This window comes from Leptinotarsa decemlineata, unplaced genomic scaffold (genome assembly GCF_025532065.1).
Source record: "Leptinotarsa decemlineata unplaced genomic scaffold, Ldec_3_MD MMD2_tig00026299_RagTag_RagTag, whole genome shotgun sequence".
Classification (NCBI taxonomy): Eukaryota; Metazoa; Arthropoda; class Insecta; order Coleoptera; family Chrysomelidae; genus Leptinotarsa; species Leptinotarsa decemlineata.
The window spans coordinates 578,173-600,843 of NW_027412676.1; the positions used below are offsets into that span (position 1 = coordinate 578,173).

At 34.4% G+C, this 22,671-nt stretch overlaps 1 protein-coding gene across 6 annotated transcripts in view; it reads left to right on the top strand.

Annotated features, from left to right (window-relative positions):
* Positions 1-22,671, top strand: part of LOC111512334 (uncharacterized) — a 236,630-nt gene that overhangs the window by 110,719 nt on the left and 103,240 nt on the right. For 4 of the 6 annotated variants that reach the window (XR_012466890.1, XR_012466889.1, XM_074180666.1 and 1 more), the window contains one exon: positions 10,424-10,486. Coding sequence is in view for 4 of the 6 variants with exons in the window: in XM_074180666.1 (XP_074036767.1) it covers positions 10,424-10,486 (63 nt within the window). In the remaining 2 variants the exon portion in view is untranslated. Of the gene's footprint in view, positions 1-10,423; positions 10,487-20,369; positions 20,541-22,671 lie in introns of those variants that run through there. The other 2 variants (XM_074180664.1, XM_074180667.1) reach the window with 1 other exon arrangement.

The following is a 22,671-nucleotide window of genomic DNA, read 5'->3' on the forward strand; positions in this document are numbered from 1 at the left end:
CACTTATACTTCATCATCATTACGGAAGTTGTCAGAGACACAGCATTTTCATGGTTATCGATTCCAGAAAGTTCCGTAACTTGTCAAACCTACAAGGAAATGATGCAGTTTTAGCAATAAATCCGCAGCCAGTTTATATTTGGGAATTATGTTCAAATTGACAGATTCCTGTCAACCGAATGTTCTGAAAAAATGAAACTTTCCAAATGCGATAACGTCGAAATCAATAACATGGTTTGTGCTGTTTTTCATAGTGATATGTTACATCTTATATCAGATACTTGTATTCTGCTTGGAAAATATTGTATATAAGGATTGGTTCAACCGCCCCCATGCACCTGAAAAAACTATTTGAGAATTCGTGAAGAATTGTCAGAATTTTTCAATTTCCTCTGAACAGTTTACAAAACTCCAGCTCGTGTTTCAGTATGTCTTTCTCGAAGTATTCTAATTACACTTTATTATTAAATTTTCACTGAACAGTGTACGAAACTGTGGCTCGTGGTTCACTAAGCCTTTTTCAGGTGTATTCAATAATAACTAACGATTTCTACGAGGTGCTTTCATCAATAACAATGATTTGAATTTCAATAACTAATATCACCTCACTTCAATTTTAACTAAATACATTGTTTTCATGAAATATACCCTGTCATTTCAGGATTAACTCTTCATACTTGATCTATGATACAAAAACTACCCAAGACCTCATAATACCCAAATTGAGATCTATTTCAGTAACCAATTCTATCGTTATAAAACAAATTCGATAATAAATATTCAAGATAATTGAACGATAGTAACGAATTTTCAAATCTACTGTCTTCTAGATGCGAAATATATCCTAATCATAATTGAGCTGTCTGTCAAAACCTGTTCATGAAAGGTTTTTGAATGAATGGACCAATTCAACATGAGCAAACCATATTTGGACAGATTGGCACGAGTTCAATCATAATTAGGATGTATTGCATCAGATATCAATCTCTAGGAATGCTTGAAAATCAATAGATTTGAAGAGTCGTAAGTATTGCTCAATGACTAAATGAATTTAAATATATCCTCTGTGTTGAATTTGTTTTGTAACTGGGATATATATGTTACTTGAAAACGTCAAATCAATTATAACTACTTCGTGAATACATCGGTAGAGTAGAATCGTTTAGAATACGAATACGTCTGTCGTTAAAAAACTCAGGTGCGAAAATACAGGGTGTAACATAAGTACGTTAAAATATTCTTAATGAACTTGTGTCCGAAAATGCTTCGTTTCGGAGATTCGGGGTGTTGAAATTGATTTTTTTTGTTCGCTTTTTGAAAACAACTCTTGCAAAAAATAAGTCATTTACACGAAATTCGGTAACCGGGGTTTTTTTGACGTCATAATTTCGTATTAATTTTCATGTAACATCTAGATGGCGCTGTCATTATTCATTTGATATTGCCCTAACTTTTTTGACAGTAAACTTTTGGTACTCTTCATGAAAAACTAATTCCCACACCTTTTCCAAGTAAAGAAGGTACACTCTCTCAACAACGCTGGAGGTGATCGTTTTTGAGATAGTTACAATTTTCTATATCGATGCATATTACTTTATATCCAAATTTGATTTCAATAATTTTTGTCACTCTCCACTTGCAAATTAAGTTAATTAAAACGAACAGACTATGCAAGTTTGTTTATATAAATAGAAGTTCGCTGTCATATTTTTAACTATTAATTGACAAATTCACAGATCGAAGTTTATAAAGTGATTTTTTGGTACCATGCCCGACTTTACGAATGCTGAAATGACTGATATGGTTTTTGCATACGGCTTGGCTGACGGAAATTCAAGCGAGGTCAGACGCAGCTATCAGGAAAAGTATACCCAACGCGTGACTCCTTATGCAGCGACATTTGCGAATCTTTTCTGGCGACTTTGCGAATCTGGAAGCTTTGTAACAGATTCTGCAGCAGGACGGTCACGGACCACAAGAACTGTAGAATTGGAGGAGGCGGTTCTCGAAGAAATTAGTGAACATCCAGAGACAAGTACAAGAAAAATTAGTCTAACTTCGAATGTCAGTCACATGACAGTTTACAGAATTTTAAAGGAACAGCAATTATACCCTTATCATATTCAGCGTGTCCAGGCACTTACGTTACATGATTTCCAACCACGTATTGAATTTGCTCAATGGCTTCAAAGAAAAGTTGAGCAACATCTGCAAATTTTATCGAAAATTCTCTCCACAGATGAGGCTAATTTTTCAAAAAAAGGTATCATGAACTTCCATAACAACCACATCTGGGCGGAAGATAACCCACATGCGATTACGCAAACTCATTTCCAAGACAGATTCTCTTTTAATGTATGGGTAGGCATAATTGGGGATTATTCAATTGAGCCCTATTTTCTCCCCTTACGTTCGAATGGAGATGCTTACCTACATTTTTTGGAACACGAGCTTCCCCAACTTATGGAAGATATTCCCATTGGTCTCCGAAATCACTCTTGGTTTATGCACGATGGAGCGCCTGCTCGTTTTGATTTGATAGCAAGAAATTTTTTAGACGTAGCATATCCTCATCGATGGATAGGAAGAGGAGGCACTGAGCATTGGCCCCCGAGGTCACCGGACCTCAATCCCATCAATTTTTTTGGGAACACTTCAAATCACTAGTTTATGCTAGCCTCATTGGAAACGAGGAAGTTTTGAGGGATCGCATCATAGCTTGCTGCGAAAGGATAAGAAACACTCCGGGCATTTTTCAACGGATGCGGATTCCTTTGATGAGGAGAGCAATTGCTTGTATTACTGTTGGGGGTCGTCACTTTGAAAAGTTGTTGTAATAATTGTTTCGTTCAATTTTTATATGTTTATTTTCCTAATGAATAACATAGTACTTCTCCGAATTGTTTTTTTTCAAACTCCGAAATAATTAAACCTGACAAATTTTTTTAATGTGCATTGAATAAGCAGTTCGATAATGCTCAGTTCAGAAGAAGTCTGTACGGGTATACTTCGTATAAAGTTTGATGAAAATGAGTGAAATTGCAAAAAACTTATGACAAAAACCTACCATGTTTTGAAAAATTTCAACAATATTCATTTTGAAAACGAATCATTCTTCGTTAAACATTTTATAGGAAAAATTTGTTTATTTTGACGAGATCCACCACATACTTAGTTTTTGCAATGTTCTCAGCAACTTCACTTAGCGCCCTAGGAGCTAAGTAATATGCATCGATATAGAAAATTGTAAATATCTCGAAAACGATCACCTCCAGCGTTGTTGAGGACGAGTACCTTTTTTACTTGGAAAATGTGTGGAAATTAGGTGTTTTTATGAAAATTACCAAAAGTTTACTGCCAAAAAAGTTAGGGCAGTTTGAAATAAATAATGACAGCGTACGCAGTGCCCTCTAGATGTTACATGAAAATTATTACGAAATTATGATTTCCCACGTCAAAAAAACTCCAGGTACCAAATATCGTGCAGATAACTTATTTTTTGCAAGAGTTATTTCCAAAAAGCGAACAAAAAAATTCAATTTCAACATCCCGTATCTCCGAAACGAAGCTTTTTCGGACACAAGTTCATATAGATTTTTTTTAATTGTCTCAGGAATACGTCACTTGAATATTTTAAAGTATTTATGTTACACCCTGTATATTGAAACAGAACCACAATGGACCGAATGTTATTCTTCATTTCCATCTTCCTATTGAATCATTTAGTCTCTGTCTTTATTATTCCCAGGTTATTTAGTATTATTTCATCAATTAATGTGATGGAGAAGATTAAAATGAATGAGAAAGTTTGGTTTGTTATGGAAGCAGTTACTATAGCAGGTTTTCCGGTATTTGCAAATAACGATAGTTCTTGGTCGACCACATCGTCACAACTTGAAAAATATTAAAATACGGCTTCAGTAATAACTTGACAACTGTCGAAACTTACTTTCAACTCAAGATGCATAGAAATACCATGATATCATCACATGGACTCCTCCCTATGTTGTATATTTTGACGAAAACACTCGATCTACGTCACCCTCAATTCTTCATGAAGATATCCAACGTACATCGGCATCCATTCTCAGAGGTGCTCAGCGCATCCCAATGTTAACATTTGAGAACGATTCTGATGTCATATGACAACATGTGTACAAATTTGGGACAATCATACATCACGAATTGCTTGAAATTGTTTCCAAAATATATCCATTCCATTCATTTTCGAGTACTGTTTCACACCTACAAGGTTACTTTGAAGTGGTATCCTTATAACAATCCCATCCTCTTACGGCTTTCGACTGTCATTTTTGGCGAAGTTTACATAAAGAAGTTGTTCACTATCACGATGTGTCTGTACCTATATTATAGTTTTCTGTTTGTACAGACATATTTTGTACGGGTACACTCGCGCTTGTATCCGTATACAATATTGTATTCGTTTGAAAATGTTCTTATAGGACGGAATTCAGTAACGTTAGTCACTCTTAAAAATGTATGTTTCTCGTGGAAATGAAACTTCGAAAACAGACAAAACTTTTCTCTAATCTCAATAAATCTTATAATGTTACAATAACTACGTCACTCATCTTTTTCTTACTTAGAAACAGAAATACAAGAATGACAGATTAGAGTTACCATGTCTGATATTACACTCTTTCTCAATAGATGGCACTATATAAATGAACTATTTCTCAACAGTCACAAATAAAAGTGGTAGAAATATATAGAAAGTTTTGTTTCCCAGTTTTCATGAGCCATATTTCTTACTATCACTACATATGACCACTCTACTGATAAAAGTATATTTCACGGTTCTGCTGATGAATCAAATTCCTCAGAATGAAAGTTTTTCCTGTTATCCAACGCGTGATAACTGTTAACTTGAAAAAATAGATTATTCGAAATATTACTCTTTATGTAGTCCATCCTGGTGAACAGGAAGATGAGACTGTCAGGCATGTCCTGTGCGAGTGCCCGGAGTTATCGTCAATAAGAGAGTGTGTGTTCGGCGAGTCTTGGCCTACACCTGCCGATATAAAGGAGATGTCTCCCAGCGACCTGTCCACCTTCCTGGAAAGGACAGGATGGACGACGACCTAGGAGGACAACTCCTCGGGAGGATGTACAATGGGTCACATGTGGCCTAAGTGCGTGGGCTTACACTCACCCTCCCTACTCTACAGATACAGATACTCTTTATGTTTTTTTTTCTGATTGATTCGGCCGTTACTCGATGAAGATCCATGGTAATTTCAAAAACTACACCTCACGATTTGATCTCCACAAACTTTATTTGAAAAAATATAATCACAACATGTATGAATTATATATATAATAATATTATATTGTATTTATTTTATTCTTAATGTCATAGATTATAATACATGGATATCATTTATTTTTATATTAAATTCAAAAATTATTATATATAATAATAATATTGAATTAAAGATTCATACACTTGAGAAAGCTACAGTGCTAGCGAAACATGTGATTATATTTTTTCAAATAAAGTTTGTGGAGATCAAATCGTGAGATGTAGTTTTTGAAATTACTCTTTATGTATCAAGAAATAAAAATTGACAGTATCAGAAATATTTCCTTACATTGAAAGAGTTCATATATGATGAAAGTAGGGACTCCACCCTAAGATTTATGATGGAATTGGCTGATACTTGATGAAAATCCATAAGTACCTAAGACCTAACGTATTCAAAAAACACTTTTTTGTGAGATTTTCACTTGGCTTCTTCGGGCGTGTCTTTACTCTAGTAGAGTGGAATACGTTATTCGACTATAAACCAATCTTTGCCAAACTCAGGATAAATGCTAAATGGATCTAAATATGAAACGGGTGTAGAAAGAAAGGTGAATGGCACCAGGAAGGACACATTTCAAAATTTGTTACATATTATAGGGTGCTTTTCCCTGACAGTAAACTTGCCAAAGACGTTATTTCATCATTTGGGTTTTGCAAGATACTTTCAAAAAATGTGGAAAATGGGTACATTTTAAATTTAAAACAGAAAAAACGACAGCACTGACAAAAAAAGTACATTTTCAAGATGACTTTCACCTTGTACTATACATTTCCTGAATCTCTTAGGAAAGTTTGTTCTTGAGCGGCTTGGTTGGTGAGTTTTTGAAGTTATAACTTCTTATGGGAGGGAAAATCGCTTCGTTAGCTAACACGTAAAGGCGCCAGTTTTTCTGGCTTTCCTTTCTCTCAGACATACGTCAGCGAAAGGCAGGCTCCCCCTCTTTCGTCGAAGCCTCGGACAGATACGTTCATTCTAGACATATACTGTTGACACTATTATGCAAATCTAACCAGCAACCACGTAATATTTTTTTTGTGTGAAACTTGGCTTGAAAATGATGATACTAATTTTGTGTACGTACATTATTAGTATCAATATTTTATCCTACAAAACTAACAATTGCTTATGGTAGCTATAATATATGTACATATACAAAATAATCGAAGAAGATTTTGTTGATGAATAACATTTCCTTACATAAAATTCAAATAATAACCTAATCTTGTTTCAAGTTAAACAATTTCAATAGTAAATAGTTCAACTCAGATTAGGTTAAGTTGTCACACTTCTGTCGAGCGTCTCGAGATGCACACGTTTTTCATTCATCTAGTAAAATACCTCACGATTTCATATTTTCACATCCCCCTATATATTAGCGGAAGTATAGTAAATCTCCGATTTCACTGTTCTTCAATAACGAAAATCTATTGATATCAGGTTCGGCAACCAAGGAATAGACCCTTCACATAAAATCAATGTATTAGAAAACATTACATCCCACTCCATTCCAAGTCTTCTGTGAGGAATTGAAGGAACTCTTGTTTATTTAATTTCCGTACGAAAATAGATGATCCAACAACATAATCATTTTTTTTTCTAATTGACTCGGCCTTTACTTGATGAAAATCCACATGTTTTGCTATCACAGTAGCTTTTTCGTTAATGAAGATCGAATTGTTAGGTATAGTTCGTGAAACATTATCAGTCACAATGCTTTTCTATACACTAATACTATTTATGTTAACGATCGTTAACATGCAGTTTATGTGGATTATAAGTTTTATGATAATGGTAATTTCATTTACCCCTCACGATTTGATTTTCATAAACTTCATTTTCGAAACTATCACTACATGTTTCGCTAACACAGTAGCTTCTTCGTGTTGAATAACATACTAAAATTCAATTCTTCACTCTAATTTTCATATACCCCATGTAATCACATTGAGAACTACCTTCTGAGGTAATTACTCGAATATAATAAACCATCCACTCAACTTTTGACATACCTAACGTACATTCTCAATTATGATCACCTAGAGCATATTATAATTCTATATTAATAAGAATAATATGTCTACGAAAACAAGGATTTTTAGGAAAACCATTTCAATGATGATGATGTAGACCAGGAGTATGTAAGCTGACTTGTGGCTCTTGTCAAAAACTGTATATTGGCCAAACAGGAAGAACATCTTCCCAAAGAATTAAAGATCATAGAAGTAGTTTTGTAAATAGAAACACCAATTTCATATTTGCAAACCACCTCTCTGAGAACACTGATATGAAATTCACTGCTGACTAAAGTACTATGGAAAGATTTTATTGACAGTAAAATGGAATTTTGGTTCAATTAAACAAAAATTGAACATGTACAGGCCGTTTTTTCAGCTATCTCGGAAACAGTAGGTCCTACAAGGACGGTTAAAGGGAAACAAAGTTGTTTTTTCAGGAACGCAACATATTGGTATTCTCAGATCAATAAAATCACCAACTGTTTCTGAGATATTTGCAAAAATATGAAAATGAAAGATTTTATTGTTTTGCTCTACCGCTTCCATTTTCAATAATATCAAAAAATGACAGAAACATTGTTTTTGCTTCATTTCATGTTTTTCAAATTCTGATTCAACTCATTCTCCAATGCGTCGTTTCTTTCATTGAAATACATCATCAATATATTTTTCAAATACAGACCTGTATATTTTTTATACATTTTGGTAGTCATTGCGATTACAGAATATATTTGGGAAGCTGAATACACTTATTGAATGAATGAATCGAAGATATTTTGTATGAAAGTGTATGATTATGAACTTATTGCAAAGCGCTTTCGACTTTCGTCATCATCAGTGCTCACTTGTCAGACAATAGGAAGTATCAAGAACGAGAACATAATACATTTGTAATATTTGATTTGTATGAACTCAATAGGCTAATAACTATCGAATAACATTTTATAGATTGAGGCCATGTAGTTATTTTTTGAACGGGTCAACTCAAATTGGAATTTGAGATAATGAAATTAATGCATGAATACTGTCGCGTCTTCTAATACTTAAAAAATAATAAAAATGAAAACAAGAGTGGACTGTAAGAATTGTGGCATAAAGCGAACTCACCGAATTCCTAGCACAAATCCCTGCTTCTGAAAGGGCCCTTTCTTAGAGTGTTCTTTCTTCAGCTTCACTGGATTGTACAACAAAACGGGAAGTTAAAATGAGTTACCAAACAGTCGAAGATGACACAGAGTCTAGAGCACACACGGCGAAATAAGTAATTAGCAAAAATAATAGCGATTCACGTAGCGTACTTAGCATGAGATCGTAGGTAGGTCACTATTGATATGGTTTAGATAGATAAGCAGATTTCAATTGAGTTTTGAGCATGCGCCCTTAGAAGTCGCTCCATGCCAACAATAATAATAGTAATAAAAACAGAAAATTACAAATAAAGACGCAACAAATACATTATTTTCAGGTAAAATTGACAGATGGCGACTGGGCGCCATCTTGTGACACATCATTTTGAAGCTCCTGATGAATACTTCACAACCCTAGAATATGAAGTCAATATTTTTATCTACTACAAAAAGGCGAAATATTTATTGATTTCCTGAAGACAAACACATTTTTATCGATATTTCTATAAATATTTCTTCTTATCTGCCATATAGCAATTCCAACAACCCGATAAGGTTTGTTGAGTTATTTTTTGTTTAAAAAAATTACAAAAACTGTCAGTACGACAATGAACCTCATTGTTCAGTTAAAATATTCTTATTTAGTTTTCAGTTTCACTAGAAGACAGGTAACACGTCAACTATCTCTAAAATGGTGAATTCTCGTCCATTGGAAGATAAAATTGAAGCGATTTTTATATACGGTGCAAAGCGTAAGTAACACGACACTGAAGGGATTTTCGATGAACGTTTTCCTAATCGTCCTATCTGTAGAAAATATTTGAGAAAACTTGTATCAAAATTCACAACTACTGGTAGTGTACATAATGAAAAGCCCTCAGGTCATTCGTCCATTCCGGAAAAACAGCAAGTGCAAATAATATCCAGAAAAAATTAACGTTTGGGCAGGAATATTGGGAAACCATATTGTTGGACCTCTATTTATTGATAAAAATTCAACAGGGGAACTGTATTTGACTATGCTGGAAACTACTGTTGATCCTCTCATCACTGAAATCGTTGAAGCGAATCCTAATGAATTCGATATGGATATTGTATTTCAACAAGATGGAGCAACACCACATTACTCCAGACAAGTAAAAAATTATTTGGATACTACTTTTCCCGGTCGTTGAAATGGCCGTCGAAGTCCTACAGAATAGCCAGCCCTCTCGCCAGATTTGACATCTCTGGACTTTTTTCATGGAGCTATTCGAAGCAAAAGGTTTACAAAACTGAACCTGCTTCAATATTGGATATACGACAGAGAATAATGAATATTTGTAGAGATATTGACGTAACTGTGTTCGAAAATGTTCGGCGTGAAATATCGGATAGGTTGTCCATATGTCAATAAGTTCGAGGCAACCATTTCGAGCATCTTCTGAACTGACCTCGAGCTTATTACCTCATATTATGTAGTTGAATGTCAATGTATTCAGGCAATTATTGAAAGTTTCACTATTTTGTAGTAGTTGAAGATATTGACATTATATTCTAGGGTTTTGAAACATGTCAGGAGCTTCAAAAAGATGTATCACAAGACCCTCCTTTCCATATATTTTTTCCCAGATGGCGCCCAGTCGCCATCTTGAAAATCTCATTTGTCAATTTCACTTCAAAATAAAGTATTCATGTATTTATTTCATTATCTCAAATTTCAATTTTCTGAGTTGACTCGTTTAAAAAATAACAGGGGGAGGGACATTAAAGAAGTACACTGTATATATATACTGATGAATTGATGGATGTGATACTACCTGGTAGGATATCATCATGAAAAATGAAAATTGAAACTCTCTATAAAAACATAGGAAGTTCATTATTATATTTTTATATAATATACATATATTTTTACAATATATTATCCGCACTAAATGCAAACTTCGAATATTAATATTTTTTTTTGTTACAGAAACGGAGAGAAAACTTTGCTTATCACAAAGGCTAGGTCAGCAGAGCAGTCGGTCATATGGAGGTAGGAATTTATTTTATGACTATTCATATATGTGTGTGTGTTTTTATGTTTCCGAGAGATAAAGTCCCGCAAACATGATCAAAATGATCTGTTTCCGGTTTAATATGGTGGCACATCGTCAGAGTGCTACTTTCATTTTATAACTTGTACATACTCCAGCGTAGCTTTATGGATTCATCAACTGATCGAGGTCGTTTGGGGGTTGGAAGTCAGTTGTTTCAGTACAATGCCAGTATCGTATTCATTAGGGAAAACAATTATTCCGGACAAGTTCATGTTATCAAGGAAATTTCGATACAAATTTGAAACATGCTTTATATATTTCACGATAAAATTTCCAATTTTGAAATGTCCTGGAACCGTTCTGCGAAATCACTGTGGAGGTTTTCCAAATGTTGGCAGTGAACAAGCAAGTCGTCATTGTTGAAGGATACTGCTGACAAATTGAGGAAATTGCGAATATTACGTATGTCGATATTATTCTTGTATAAGAACAATTTGGCTATAAAAGCAGCAATGACATTTTTTGTTTCAATCAAATTCAAGTCGTCACCTTAAAGTTGTTGATTGGCATCATTGAATAATTTATACAGGTAATGAAAAGAGAAATGAAATTTTCTATGTTTTTTACCTCTTTTATTTGTAACCAACGTTACTGCAGTTTCGTCCTATACAGACATTTTCAAACAAGTTTATTGTATAACTTAGAAAATGTCCATATGGGACGAAAGTTCCGTAACGTTAGTTACAAATAAAGGTGGTAAATAAGTTTCATTTATCTTTTCTTCACTATGATTTCCTACCACATAATAATGGCTATATCCATCAATTCATTTATACAGGTCTGTTAAATACGCAATATCATTCTTTAAAGTGATGAGGTTGTCGTGCAATTTTTTGTCTTCGTTTTCTAAGGACTCTATTACAGAGTCAAATAGATTGTAAAATCGAGTCAGACAGTAACCTCTTGATAACCAACGCACTTCTGTGTGAAATAGCAATCGGTTGAAATCTTCATCATTAGCAGCACAAAGCTGATTGAATAATTTGTCATTTAAAGAGCTGTTTCGGATTTTATTGACTGCTTTGATGATATATTGCAGTGATTGAGAGAGGCGCTCACTCAAATTTTTCGCAACCAATTGTTGCCTATAAGGACGCAATGTACAGCGAGCACATCTGGGATTTTATATTTTAAGTACGCTATGAAGCCTTTGTGACGTCCTATCATAGATGGAGCGCCATCCGTAGCAGCTGATATAATATTCTTCAGTGGAATTTCTTTCTCATCACAAAATTTTTCCAGTGTATTATATATGGTTTCTTTTTTTGTATCACTCCCTGAATTTCTGGCAAATGGTAGTTCTTGATATATTTTCTCATTTTTAACAAACCTCACGTATGACAACAATAATGCTTAATTGGTTGGTAAAATGTGCTCATCTAACTGAATTGAGAATTTAGAAGTCTTCAGATGACTGCACAATGACTCTTCAATGTTTTCAGTCATCTCACTTATTCGTCTTTGCAAGGAACTATTGTTCAAAAGAATTTTTCGGATAATATCTGCCGCTGGTTCATGAAGCACAGTAGTTATTAATTCTTTTATTGCCGGTGAAATTAAATCCTTTCCAATGGTGTGAGGTTTACCTCTTTGAGCAATTAGCAAGAAGATATTGTAGGGAGCTCGGATCCGTCGTCGTCTTGCTTGGAAGCCGATGAAAAAAATTTTGACACAGTTGGCTGACCTGAGTGTTCCTTTTTCATCTGAATGCATTTTATTTAAATGATCTTGTAGCCTTGAGGGTTTGATCGTTTCATTCGAAAATGTTTTTTGACAAAGAAGGCACATGGGCAAAGATGAATTTGTGGGATTTTCAATAAATCCATATTTCATATATTCCGCGCTATACTGCCGTTTTCTCTTTTCTGCTTCCGACATAATTTTGTCATTAAAAATGCTGAAGTGAAGAATCGAGTATTGAAAACTTGCTAATGACGCCACTCACATCATTCACCACAGCACGTACAGCACTTTACCTACCTAGTCGCTTACTAAATTCACTTGTTTTCGAAATATCGTGGAATGACATTACTGGCTGGATGGCGCGCGCGTTTTTATACGAGGCAGCGGGTGGACCTAGTACTCTCGAGAATGGAGACTAGAAACTTCTCGCTTCGCATTGAAGCTTACCGCCATTTATTGTACAGTTTGACAACTATCGGACAGGACATAGTTACTGTCTAGTCCCCTAGATTCGGAAACAAAGTTGAACATTCAGGCTCAACTTTTAATCCAATTCTCAAAATTTAATCCATTCCCTATCAATTTTCATTATTATTTACTTTCTGTCACAGAACACACGTTACCTTGTTATCCATGAATGTGTTTATGATAAAAAAGTATTTCATTCAACATCTTGTGAACTCATTTCTCAAATTATTTTCTGAGGTGACGAAAGTGGATGTAAAAACAAAATCCCTCCTGAATGAATAGTAACTAGTACTCTGATATAAATTAGTATATTTGAAGGGTACATCAGTGAGTACCTACTCTGCCTTCTGTTACAATTAACTGACCTCTGGATAGTTCCATCTGATCGCTATGCGGTAACTAGAGTGTACTCAAGAAAACCGGCACACGAGGAGTTTGATTTACATAGGACCAACTTTATGAATCATTCGTAAGGGTAATTTTTGTACGAGTTTCGATCCAGCAACCGATTTGGTTGAAACTTGCAAAAAAGTAGACGGAATGTAGACAGTAAATTGTGACAATCAAAGAAGATACTGTATTTTGGTTAACTCTCCCTGTAGATAAAGTAGATTGAACAAAAGAGTAGTGATCTTATCATGTTGAATTTTCAAACGTCGCCATTGGCACGGCAATTTTTTAGATAAGGCACCCTTGTCATTGTGTCATCCTAACGGTATTCGTAGGAAGATAAGTACCCCGGAAAACAATGAATATCGAATCTACGGCCTGCGCGATATCCACAGAGGCATTGTTGCTCACAATGCGATCGCGATTGCCCATCGAAAATATGTTTCGTGTGGGGGATGAAACCCAATTTTGCGTTGATGATCACATATACGGTGGATTAGTGGATTTGTTTGATTTATTAGCCGTTGCCGGAGAGAGAAAGTAGCTTTTGGAATGCTATTTTGGAATATTATCCTGATATCGATGGCAATACGAGTATAATATTAAATAGAAGATTTGTAAACTCGTTGGAAAAAGAGGTCCACATTCTCAAAAAATAAAAAAAATGTGCACTTAAAAAAATGCCCAAAACATATTTCTATAATGGCAATGAAGGAGGCCTAATTTTTTTAAATGTGCAAGCTAAGTTCATTTATATCATGCGACATGAAGTAATGAGATATTGGCGAATTGTATTCAACGGTATCATAACAAGTATTATAGTCCAATCAAACGTGACTTCTTGTGTAGTCTAACAGAACTTAGATGTGGTTATCTGAAGTTTGGACTTCCATTGTCTGAAAAGTTGTAAATTGATATGGAAGCGAAGAGAAGAAAGCGAATTCAATATTGACGATGAAAATTGAAAGTCCTGAAGATACCAGTACCGTAGTTGTTTAATAAGTTAGTTTGAAGACAAAATCACTTGTGTGAAAAAAGGTGGAAAATAATTAACAGATTCGTGAAATGAAGAATAAACTCAACACGTTAATTTGTGGAGGAAACAATTCATCTCGACTCGAAATGAATATGGCTAGATGAATAATTGTACAATGAGTGAAATTTCAATATGTAAATAATGACAGTGAATAGCAATAGTTGAAATGATCATTTCAAATAAAAAACAATAATCATTGAAGGAAATTTAACAAAAATTCTAAGTAGGCTTCATCTTTGTCTCCTAATTTCAGGTAATGAATAGTATTTCTTTCTATAAAAGACAAGTGAAATCAGAAATAAAATACTCAACATATTTTGTTGAAGTAGCTTTTTCAATAAACGTCAAAAGCATCCGCAGTATGCCACAGAAAGCGCATGCATTTTTTCCCAGCAGATTAAGAATTTGTTTCAAATACACGGTTTCTATTATTTAAGTGCTCTCAGCGAATGCCGATAAATCATTTGGCAAGGGTACGTTTGTCACTTGAAAACTTTTGATTGGAGCTTCTCATAGATCAAAGTGGCCCTGAACTATTAGTTCAGGGCCACTTCGACATTTAATTTATTTGTCAAAATCTCGCAAAAACAAAGTTGAAATTTGGAAAACATATCAAAATCAATTCCTCAGGAATTCAAATTGCTGTTTACACGTCAAACTGTCGTCAAGACCTCTCGCTGTGCGAAAAAAATAAGGAAACTTTTTTGGCAAGGGTATTTCAAACAACTACCTTTACTATTGATAACAAACAATTTTTTATTGTTTGTTAACATCTGGTTATTTGGGACAATATGTTTTTTTTGATCAGGTGACCCTTTGAAAACGTACTGCAAGGCATGACACGGTGGAAAAGAACTAGTCGGCAAAATATGAAAATACGTAAAATTAAGGAAGGGGCCACTTTTGAAGCGAAAATCTTATCAAAACTTTCGACCACTTTGTTTACCTCAAATCTATTCAAGTGAGAATAGAAGGAAAGTGATACTTCACTGAAAAATAATTTTCATTCTCTATATACAGGCTGATTTACGGTGAATGGCACATGATACTTTTCTAGTGATCCAGACACCGGATCACTTTGAAAATTCTATTGAGAGCATATTCGGACATTCTTTACCAAACTGAAATATTTTCGACAATGCAGTGCTGGTACTTCAGGGTAGTAAAAAATGCTGTTTTTTCGTTTGCTTCAAAGAGTGACTGAAAGTTGATTATTTCGAATAGAAATACTATTACTGAAAATACGAGAAGCTGGTGAAATTTGCTTTATTTCTATGCTTATCATGCATATCCTTAACTAGTCAAGTTTCGGAATAATGAGTATTTATTTGTGAGAATGTCCCTTCAGTATGGTATTCCCATTCAGTATTATGTAAGCAGGCGGTGATTACTATTCGAAAGTAATGTTGTAGAATTTTCCTAGAAAGTGACATTTTCGTTATTTCAGAAGTTTGAAATACCTTCGAAACGATAGAACAAAACTATTCAATTGAAATTCTTGTGAATTTGGTTATCTTTTCAGGACAGTGTGATAAAATCATCAGTAGAACATGTAGAAAGTTTGAAAAAAGGTATAGAATCTACCACTAATGAACCTCAAGGAATTCAAAACAATTTCAATGTATTTGGATCAGCTTTGAAACGATCAATAAACTTGCCTCGATCCGCAACTTTTGACGACATGAAATTAATGATTATGAATTCTACAAAATTAAAGCAAAGAAGTCTCAAGACTCTCAACCAAAAATTGAATTTTGTGAAATGTTATTGATACCCATTCAAGAAGATCCATTTTCTTGATGAACCTACATTTTCGAAGGAAGGCATTTTCAATAGAAAAAATTGTCGTTATTGATCCAGTAGAAATCCTTAGGTCACGAAAGAAGGCGGATTTCAAAGGAAAATTAGTTTTTGTCTTCTGCATGTTAAAAAACAACAAATTGAGGTACGCGATATATGAGAAATCACTAACATCCAGAAGCTAACTGAATAATCTGAAGATACTGCAGAAAACTTCGACTCGAAGAATATCGAAAATGTTGGTAGATATCAACTAGACGAAGCTTCTGTATATTGTACTAGTTGTTGCCCGTGGCTTCGCCCGCGTAGAATTTGGTAGTTGTAGTACTACTTAGTACTATGTATGCTGTATGGCTGTATCGCTGCTGTTCCAATGTTTTGACAGAATCAGAATCAACGAACTTAGGCGTGCGCAGCGTTGTGGAACAGTGCTTTCGAAAAATGGTTCTACAGCGCCATCAAATGGCGAGTTAAAGAAAAATTGATAGCCTAAAAACCTTCTCTATGAAAAATTACTCAAACATGTCAAGTTTCATCACGATCGGTTGAGCGATGTAGAAGTTTATTACTTCCCAAACAACCAACCAACCAACCAACAAAAATCCATTTTTATATATTAGATAAGAGAAGTGAGCGCAGAACTGAATAGACTTTTTGACGGTGGATAATGCGCTTGGGACCATAGAATTGAGCAGCGAAATCACCATATCTTATTCCATTAGATATTTATCTGTGGGGAATGTTCAAATAAACAGTTTACGAAACTTTCGTTCGAGAGATGAATTGATAGAAAGGATTACCCAAACATTTGAAGATTTGGATCCCAATGAAATCAGATCTGCCACGACGGAAGTAGTGCTTGGAAGTAAACGGCTAGCGATTCGAACTTATTTTGGAATATTCCACATGATTGTTTCACTTTTTCATAACTATTCATATCAATATTCCCACTTTCAAAGTTTTTTCTTGATTTTCAAATTCACCCAAACATTTTGAAATTAATCTAAAGTCGCATCTTGAGTTTCATTAGCGGTAGATTCGGATACCTCTAGTTGAACTTTCTACATGTTCTTCTGATAATTTTATCACACATCATATTTCGAAAACGGTAACAGGTATATGAAAATATAAAAAAAAGTTGTCGATTAATTATTATAGATTCCAAAAATGATATTAAGGGGGTGTTCCATTTGAAAAATGTTGCTACTAATTCCTAATGGAAGAGAAAATACCGCATTGTCGAAAATATATTGGTTGGGTAGAATAAAATGGTCGAATATGCTTGTATATGTGCTCAATTTTTAAAGGTTCATTCACTCCTTCGGAGTTTCAAAACACCAACAATGCGTTCAATGAAAAATACAAAAATGAATTCAAGTTCATTCGATTCGAATCGTAATGGAGAAGGGATTCGGCAATATATGGAAAACATATGCAAACAAAGAATCCTCTCAACACAGTACCTGAATTATCAATCCAACCATCACTAATATATCAATAGTGGAATTGTTGAGACTTCAAATGACCGTGCATTTAGGCTGTGTAACACAAAATGAAGTATCGGTGAGATACTGGGCCACCTGAGAAAAGATCTTTGTCAGAATGATGACTTGGATAAGCTGGTAGAACAGAACTTAGCTAGAAGAAGATCCTGCAGGGTAGAGAAGCCTGTCAGATAACTGTCGTTGACGACAAGAAGAACTGGATACTAGTACCATATGAAACTCTGCTTCAGATCCATGAACATCATCCATAGAAGCTTCACAAAAACCAAACCACCGAACGCTGACAGAAATTGGATTGACCAAATGAATTTTGAGTGTGACCAAATGAATTTTGATGGGGCGAAATCTTCATCGGAGAAACATCAACATAACTGAGATCATAATTACTGACAAACACTCATTTGAGCGGAAGTTGAAGAGATCCTGAGTACATGTTGAACAATGATGAATTCAGCAAAGCTCATATGTAGATACGTAACATACATAGACGACATCTTTCCTTACGAATATGCCATTTATGGGATCGACAGAGAACTTAATACTCGGATATCAAGAATAAACGAGACCATCCCAAGGCAATCACTCACAAAGTCAAGCTTCGTTTGGGTTAGTTGTCAAACTAGCTGCCACACAGCAAAATCAGCAATGGAAAACAAAATAAATCTCGTTGGCGGTCGATGTCATCCAAAGAAAGCAAAGCAAAGAAGGCTAGAATCTGAAGAAACGATTTCATAAGAAATGAGAATTGGAACTTTCTATGTTTTTATACCACTTGTATTTGCAAATAACGTTACTACAGTTTTGTCATGAAAAACATTCAAAAGAATACAATGAACTGGAATAGGGTATATACCTACACCTATATCTGTTGCCAAAAATAAAGTGGACAAGATGGAGAAATATGGAGTTTATGAGCTTGATTGTCCAGAGTGTAATAGTGTTTATGTGGGACAATGTGGCCGAAAATCTTCTAAACTGTATGCTGAACACGAAAGGTCCTTCAAACTAGGTGGAAATGATTCGACGTTTACAAACTATTCTTTGGAATATAACTACAAGTTACCGAATCTTGCACTATGCAGGCAAGGATTGGAAACCCAATAATTTGGTGTCTTTGGAAATTCATCAATATAAGCATTGCGGATGTAACCTACTAAATGACCAAATTGACTTGATCACTTCAATGGTTTTTGAATAATATTGTCACAAGTAAACAAAACTCGGGTAATAAAGTCATTAAGTACTGCCTGTTATTACCGACTGTGGTTGTAGATGTATATAAAGGTATATTGTAATTAGGTCAGTTCAATGTATTTGTTTGAATATGTCCTTGTAGGCCATATGGTATAAACACATTCATCAATTTATAAAAACAAATTCCTTAGTTTGATCTTCGAAGTGTATTCTTTATCATTCATTGTTTCGAATGTATCTTGAATAATATAGTAAGAGTGGCAAAAACCAGACTATTCTTTCGTTTTGGTTTCGAAAGAACAATTGCTTCATTTCACATAGAATAAAATATATTTGATAATATTCTTCACAATATAACATGGAATGTCAGCTTCAACATAGGTACTCTTCATATGATCTATATACTCTAGATACTGTTCGATATGAAATGTTTGAAAAACTAAAACGTGACTCAGATAAAATCAGCTGACATTTTTCAGAAAATTATTTGTGGAAATATGTTTAAGAGGGAGTATTCATTTGTATCAAATATGAGTTGATTTTATTAAAATTGTTCGATTTAGAGGGTAAGTTTCCATGATGCGTATTTTTTCAACTATCAGCGCTCTTGAATTATTTCAGATCATTTTATAACTTCCATTCCTCAAAACACTAATAATGCCGTTTTTTACTATGAATAGCACCAGGTGAATAATTTGGAAGACCTTTTTAAATCACCCAGTATTTGAGTAATGTTTTGTCTCTGAATACCTCCCCTTCATTGAAGATGAGCCTGGAGCAAGATAATTTGTTGTTCATATGTTTCAAACTAGCGAGTCGCCCCGGCTCCGCATGGGTGGCGTGCTGATACTGAATATAAATTTACACACCGGAAATTTGAGGGCATGGAGGAAAAGTAATAAAAAGCTATTTTTTTTCTATGAACGTACCTTCTTTCTTCGCGGCTGGCGTCTCAGTTGGAATATTCATAACATTTCTCTTATTGCACACATACAATATAAAACATAAAAAATTTCAGTATTCGAAAATATACCGTTAGAGAGAAACGGTGATGTGAAGGTAACTTCATTTTATAAACTCTCCTTTTTCCCCACCGCACCACATCTGCAACAGGTAACGAACCTACATACAAAATTTCAGCCTTCGAAAATATAGCGGTACGGAGAACAGTGATGAATAGGTAATTTTCAAATGTAAATGAGACCCTTTTATCTCCAGTGGGGGCGCCCTGTTGAAATATTCGAAAATTCTTTCTAATTGCACACCTACACTACTACATACAAAATTTCAGCCTCCGATAGAATAGCGATACGAAGAAACAGTGATGAAAAGGTAACTTTATTTTAGGAACGCATCTTTTTCTCGCGGGTAGCACTCCAGTTGGGATATTTGAAAATCCTTTCTTATTGTTCATCTGCAACATGAAATGAACCTATTAGAAAATTTCAGCCGCGGAAAATATAACGGTACGGAGAAACAGTGACGAAAATTTAATTTTCATATGTGAACACGCCCTTTCTATCCCCAGGGGGACGAATCAGTTGAAATATTTGAAAATATTTTCTTACTAAACATCTACGACTTGAAACGAACCTATATAAAAAATTTCAGCCTCCGAAAATATAGAGATACGGAGAAATAGTGATGAAAATTTGATTTTCTTATGTTTCCCCAGTTGGGATATCTGAAAATATGTTTACTTAACATCTACAACATAAAACGAACCTACCTACAAAATTTCAGCCTCCAAATATATAGCAGTACCGAGAAACAGTGATGAAAAGTAATTTTCATATATAAACGCGCTCCTTCAATCCCCACGGGGTAGTGCGCATCTAGGAGCTGAGAATCATCTATATACCAAATTTTAGCTTCCTAGGACTTACTAGTACTAGTACGGAGAGATGAATGTGTGAGTGGTAAGTTAGTGACTTTCGCATTTATAATTATAGATAGATTGGAGCATGAATATTCGCGTTATCGCAGATATCAGTATAAAGGTCTTCGATGAAATTTCTGATCCATTGACTGACTGTACATTATTAGTAACTTTTCTGATAAATTTTTACTTATACGGACATTTCTAGAGAGAAATTGAAAATGTGCTATAAAAATTTCAACATGACTGGTGCAAAGTTTCAATCACTTGGCTATTTTCTTAAACAAACGTCAGTACTTTCAATTTTGAGAAAGCAAACACAACTCAAAAACTGCAATAAGTATTAATAAAATCACTAGAGTTGAAATGACATTAAAATTTCAATATTCAGTATTCGAAGATTATTTATAAACAATAACTAGGGCGGTGAGGATGCTTAATCACGTTGAATAAAATTTTTAAGTAGGTCTTGACAAACAAAATGCATGCTATGGTAGTGTCAAGTTGTTGATTTACTTGTCAAATTTTTAACAATTATTGTTGCGATAATGTTGTCTCTTCAGGAAAGAATAGAAATAGTTTTAATATGTGGTGAGAATAGACTACACCAGCAAGTAGCTAACATTTTTAATGAAGGGCATCCAGGAAAAATGTTCAACATACTACTGTGTCAAGGATAAAGTCGAAATTCAGAGAAACATGATCCGTAGCAAATCAATTTAAGAAAAAGCACACTCCAAGTAAATATGATGAGGAGGCCCAACTTAACATTTGTTTATTATAAAAAATACGGATTACAAGAGAGAAAGTGTTCGAAAAATTTTATTAAAGAATAAACTTTGGCCTTACAAGCAAAAATTTATTAAAACATTAAAAGAACGAGATTTTGATGTCCGTTTGGGGTTTTCATTCTGGTTTCAAGTAGAGAGAGAGAAGAAAATGTGAAGTTTCCGTATAAAAATTTATGGACAGATGAGGCAACGTTCTCTTCAAATGGAACGGTAAGTTCTCAAAATTGCCGATGGTGGCCCCAAGAGAATACCAATTTCACAGTTGAATGTGGTGATCAGTATTCCTTTAAAACTAATATATGGTGTGGGATACTTGACGACCAAATAATTGGGCCATTTTTCTTTAGAGAAAATTCATCATCCGTCGGTTATCTCAACGTTTCAAATAATGAGGTTAGTGAAGTTTCAGATAATATGCCGTTAAATATTAAATACGACTTATGGTATCAGCTTGATGGCGCACCAATACATCACACGGTTGCTGTAAAATAGTCCCTCCAACAAATGTTCAGAGACAAAGTTATTGGACGTAACTGGGAACATTATTGGCCACCTAGATCACCCGACTTGACGCCTTTAGACTTTTTCTTGTGGGGTTACCTGAAACAAAAAGTGTACCGAAGTAGACCATTTACTGACATACAACATCTGGAAAATACCATTCGCGAGTGCTGTGCAAATATAAATTCCCGATTTATTAAAAATGCAGGAACAGATGTCAGTAGAAGGACCATAATTTGTATTGAACGTGGAGGACGACATACTGAAATGTAGGCTATAAGTGTTTGACAACCTCATTTAGATCAATAAGTAATTTTTTGTACCCATTTGTCCCATTTGTATTTTCTATAATATTATTGTTGTTTGAAATTTATAATAATAATAATAGTTCTATCAAAATTATTTGCATTTTTTTTAGTTGCCTCTGCTTTTTCGAAATCAAAGGTTTGTTTAAGAAAATAGCCAAGTGATTGAAACTTCGCACCAGTCATGTTAAAATTTTTATAGCAAATTTTTAATTTCTCATTAAAAATGTCCGTATGAATAAAAATGTATCAGAAAAGTTAAACTCCATGATGAGTTTGTTGTGTATACAAGCATTGATGACAATCAATTGAACTTGTTTTTAAAAATAAAGGGGATATCTATCTGTCAAAAATAAGCAAAACGTTAACTTTATCCTAGTTGCATGAAATTTGGCATATGGATATGAAATTGCCTTAGACACAACTTTTTCAAGTAACTTGCACTTTTGCAATTTTTTTCAAGAAAAAAGTTGAATTTGACAAAAACTGAACGTCACTGGGTCGCAGTTGGCCGCATCATTTTAAGTTGAATTTGAAGCACAAACAAGTGCCGAAGTTAAACTTCATTG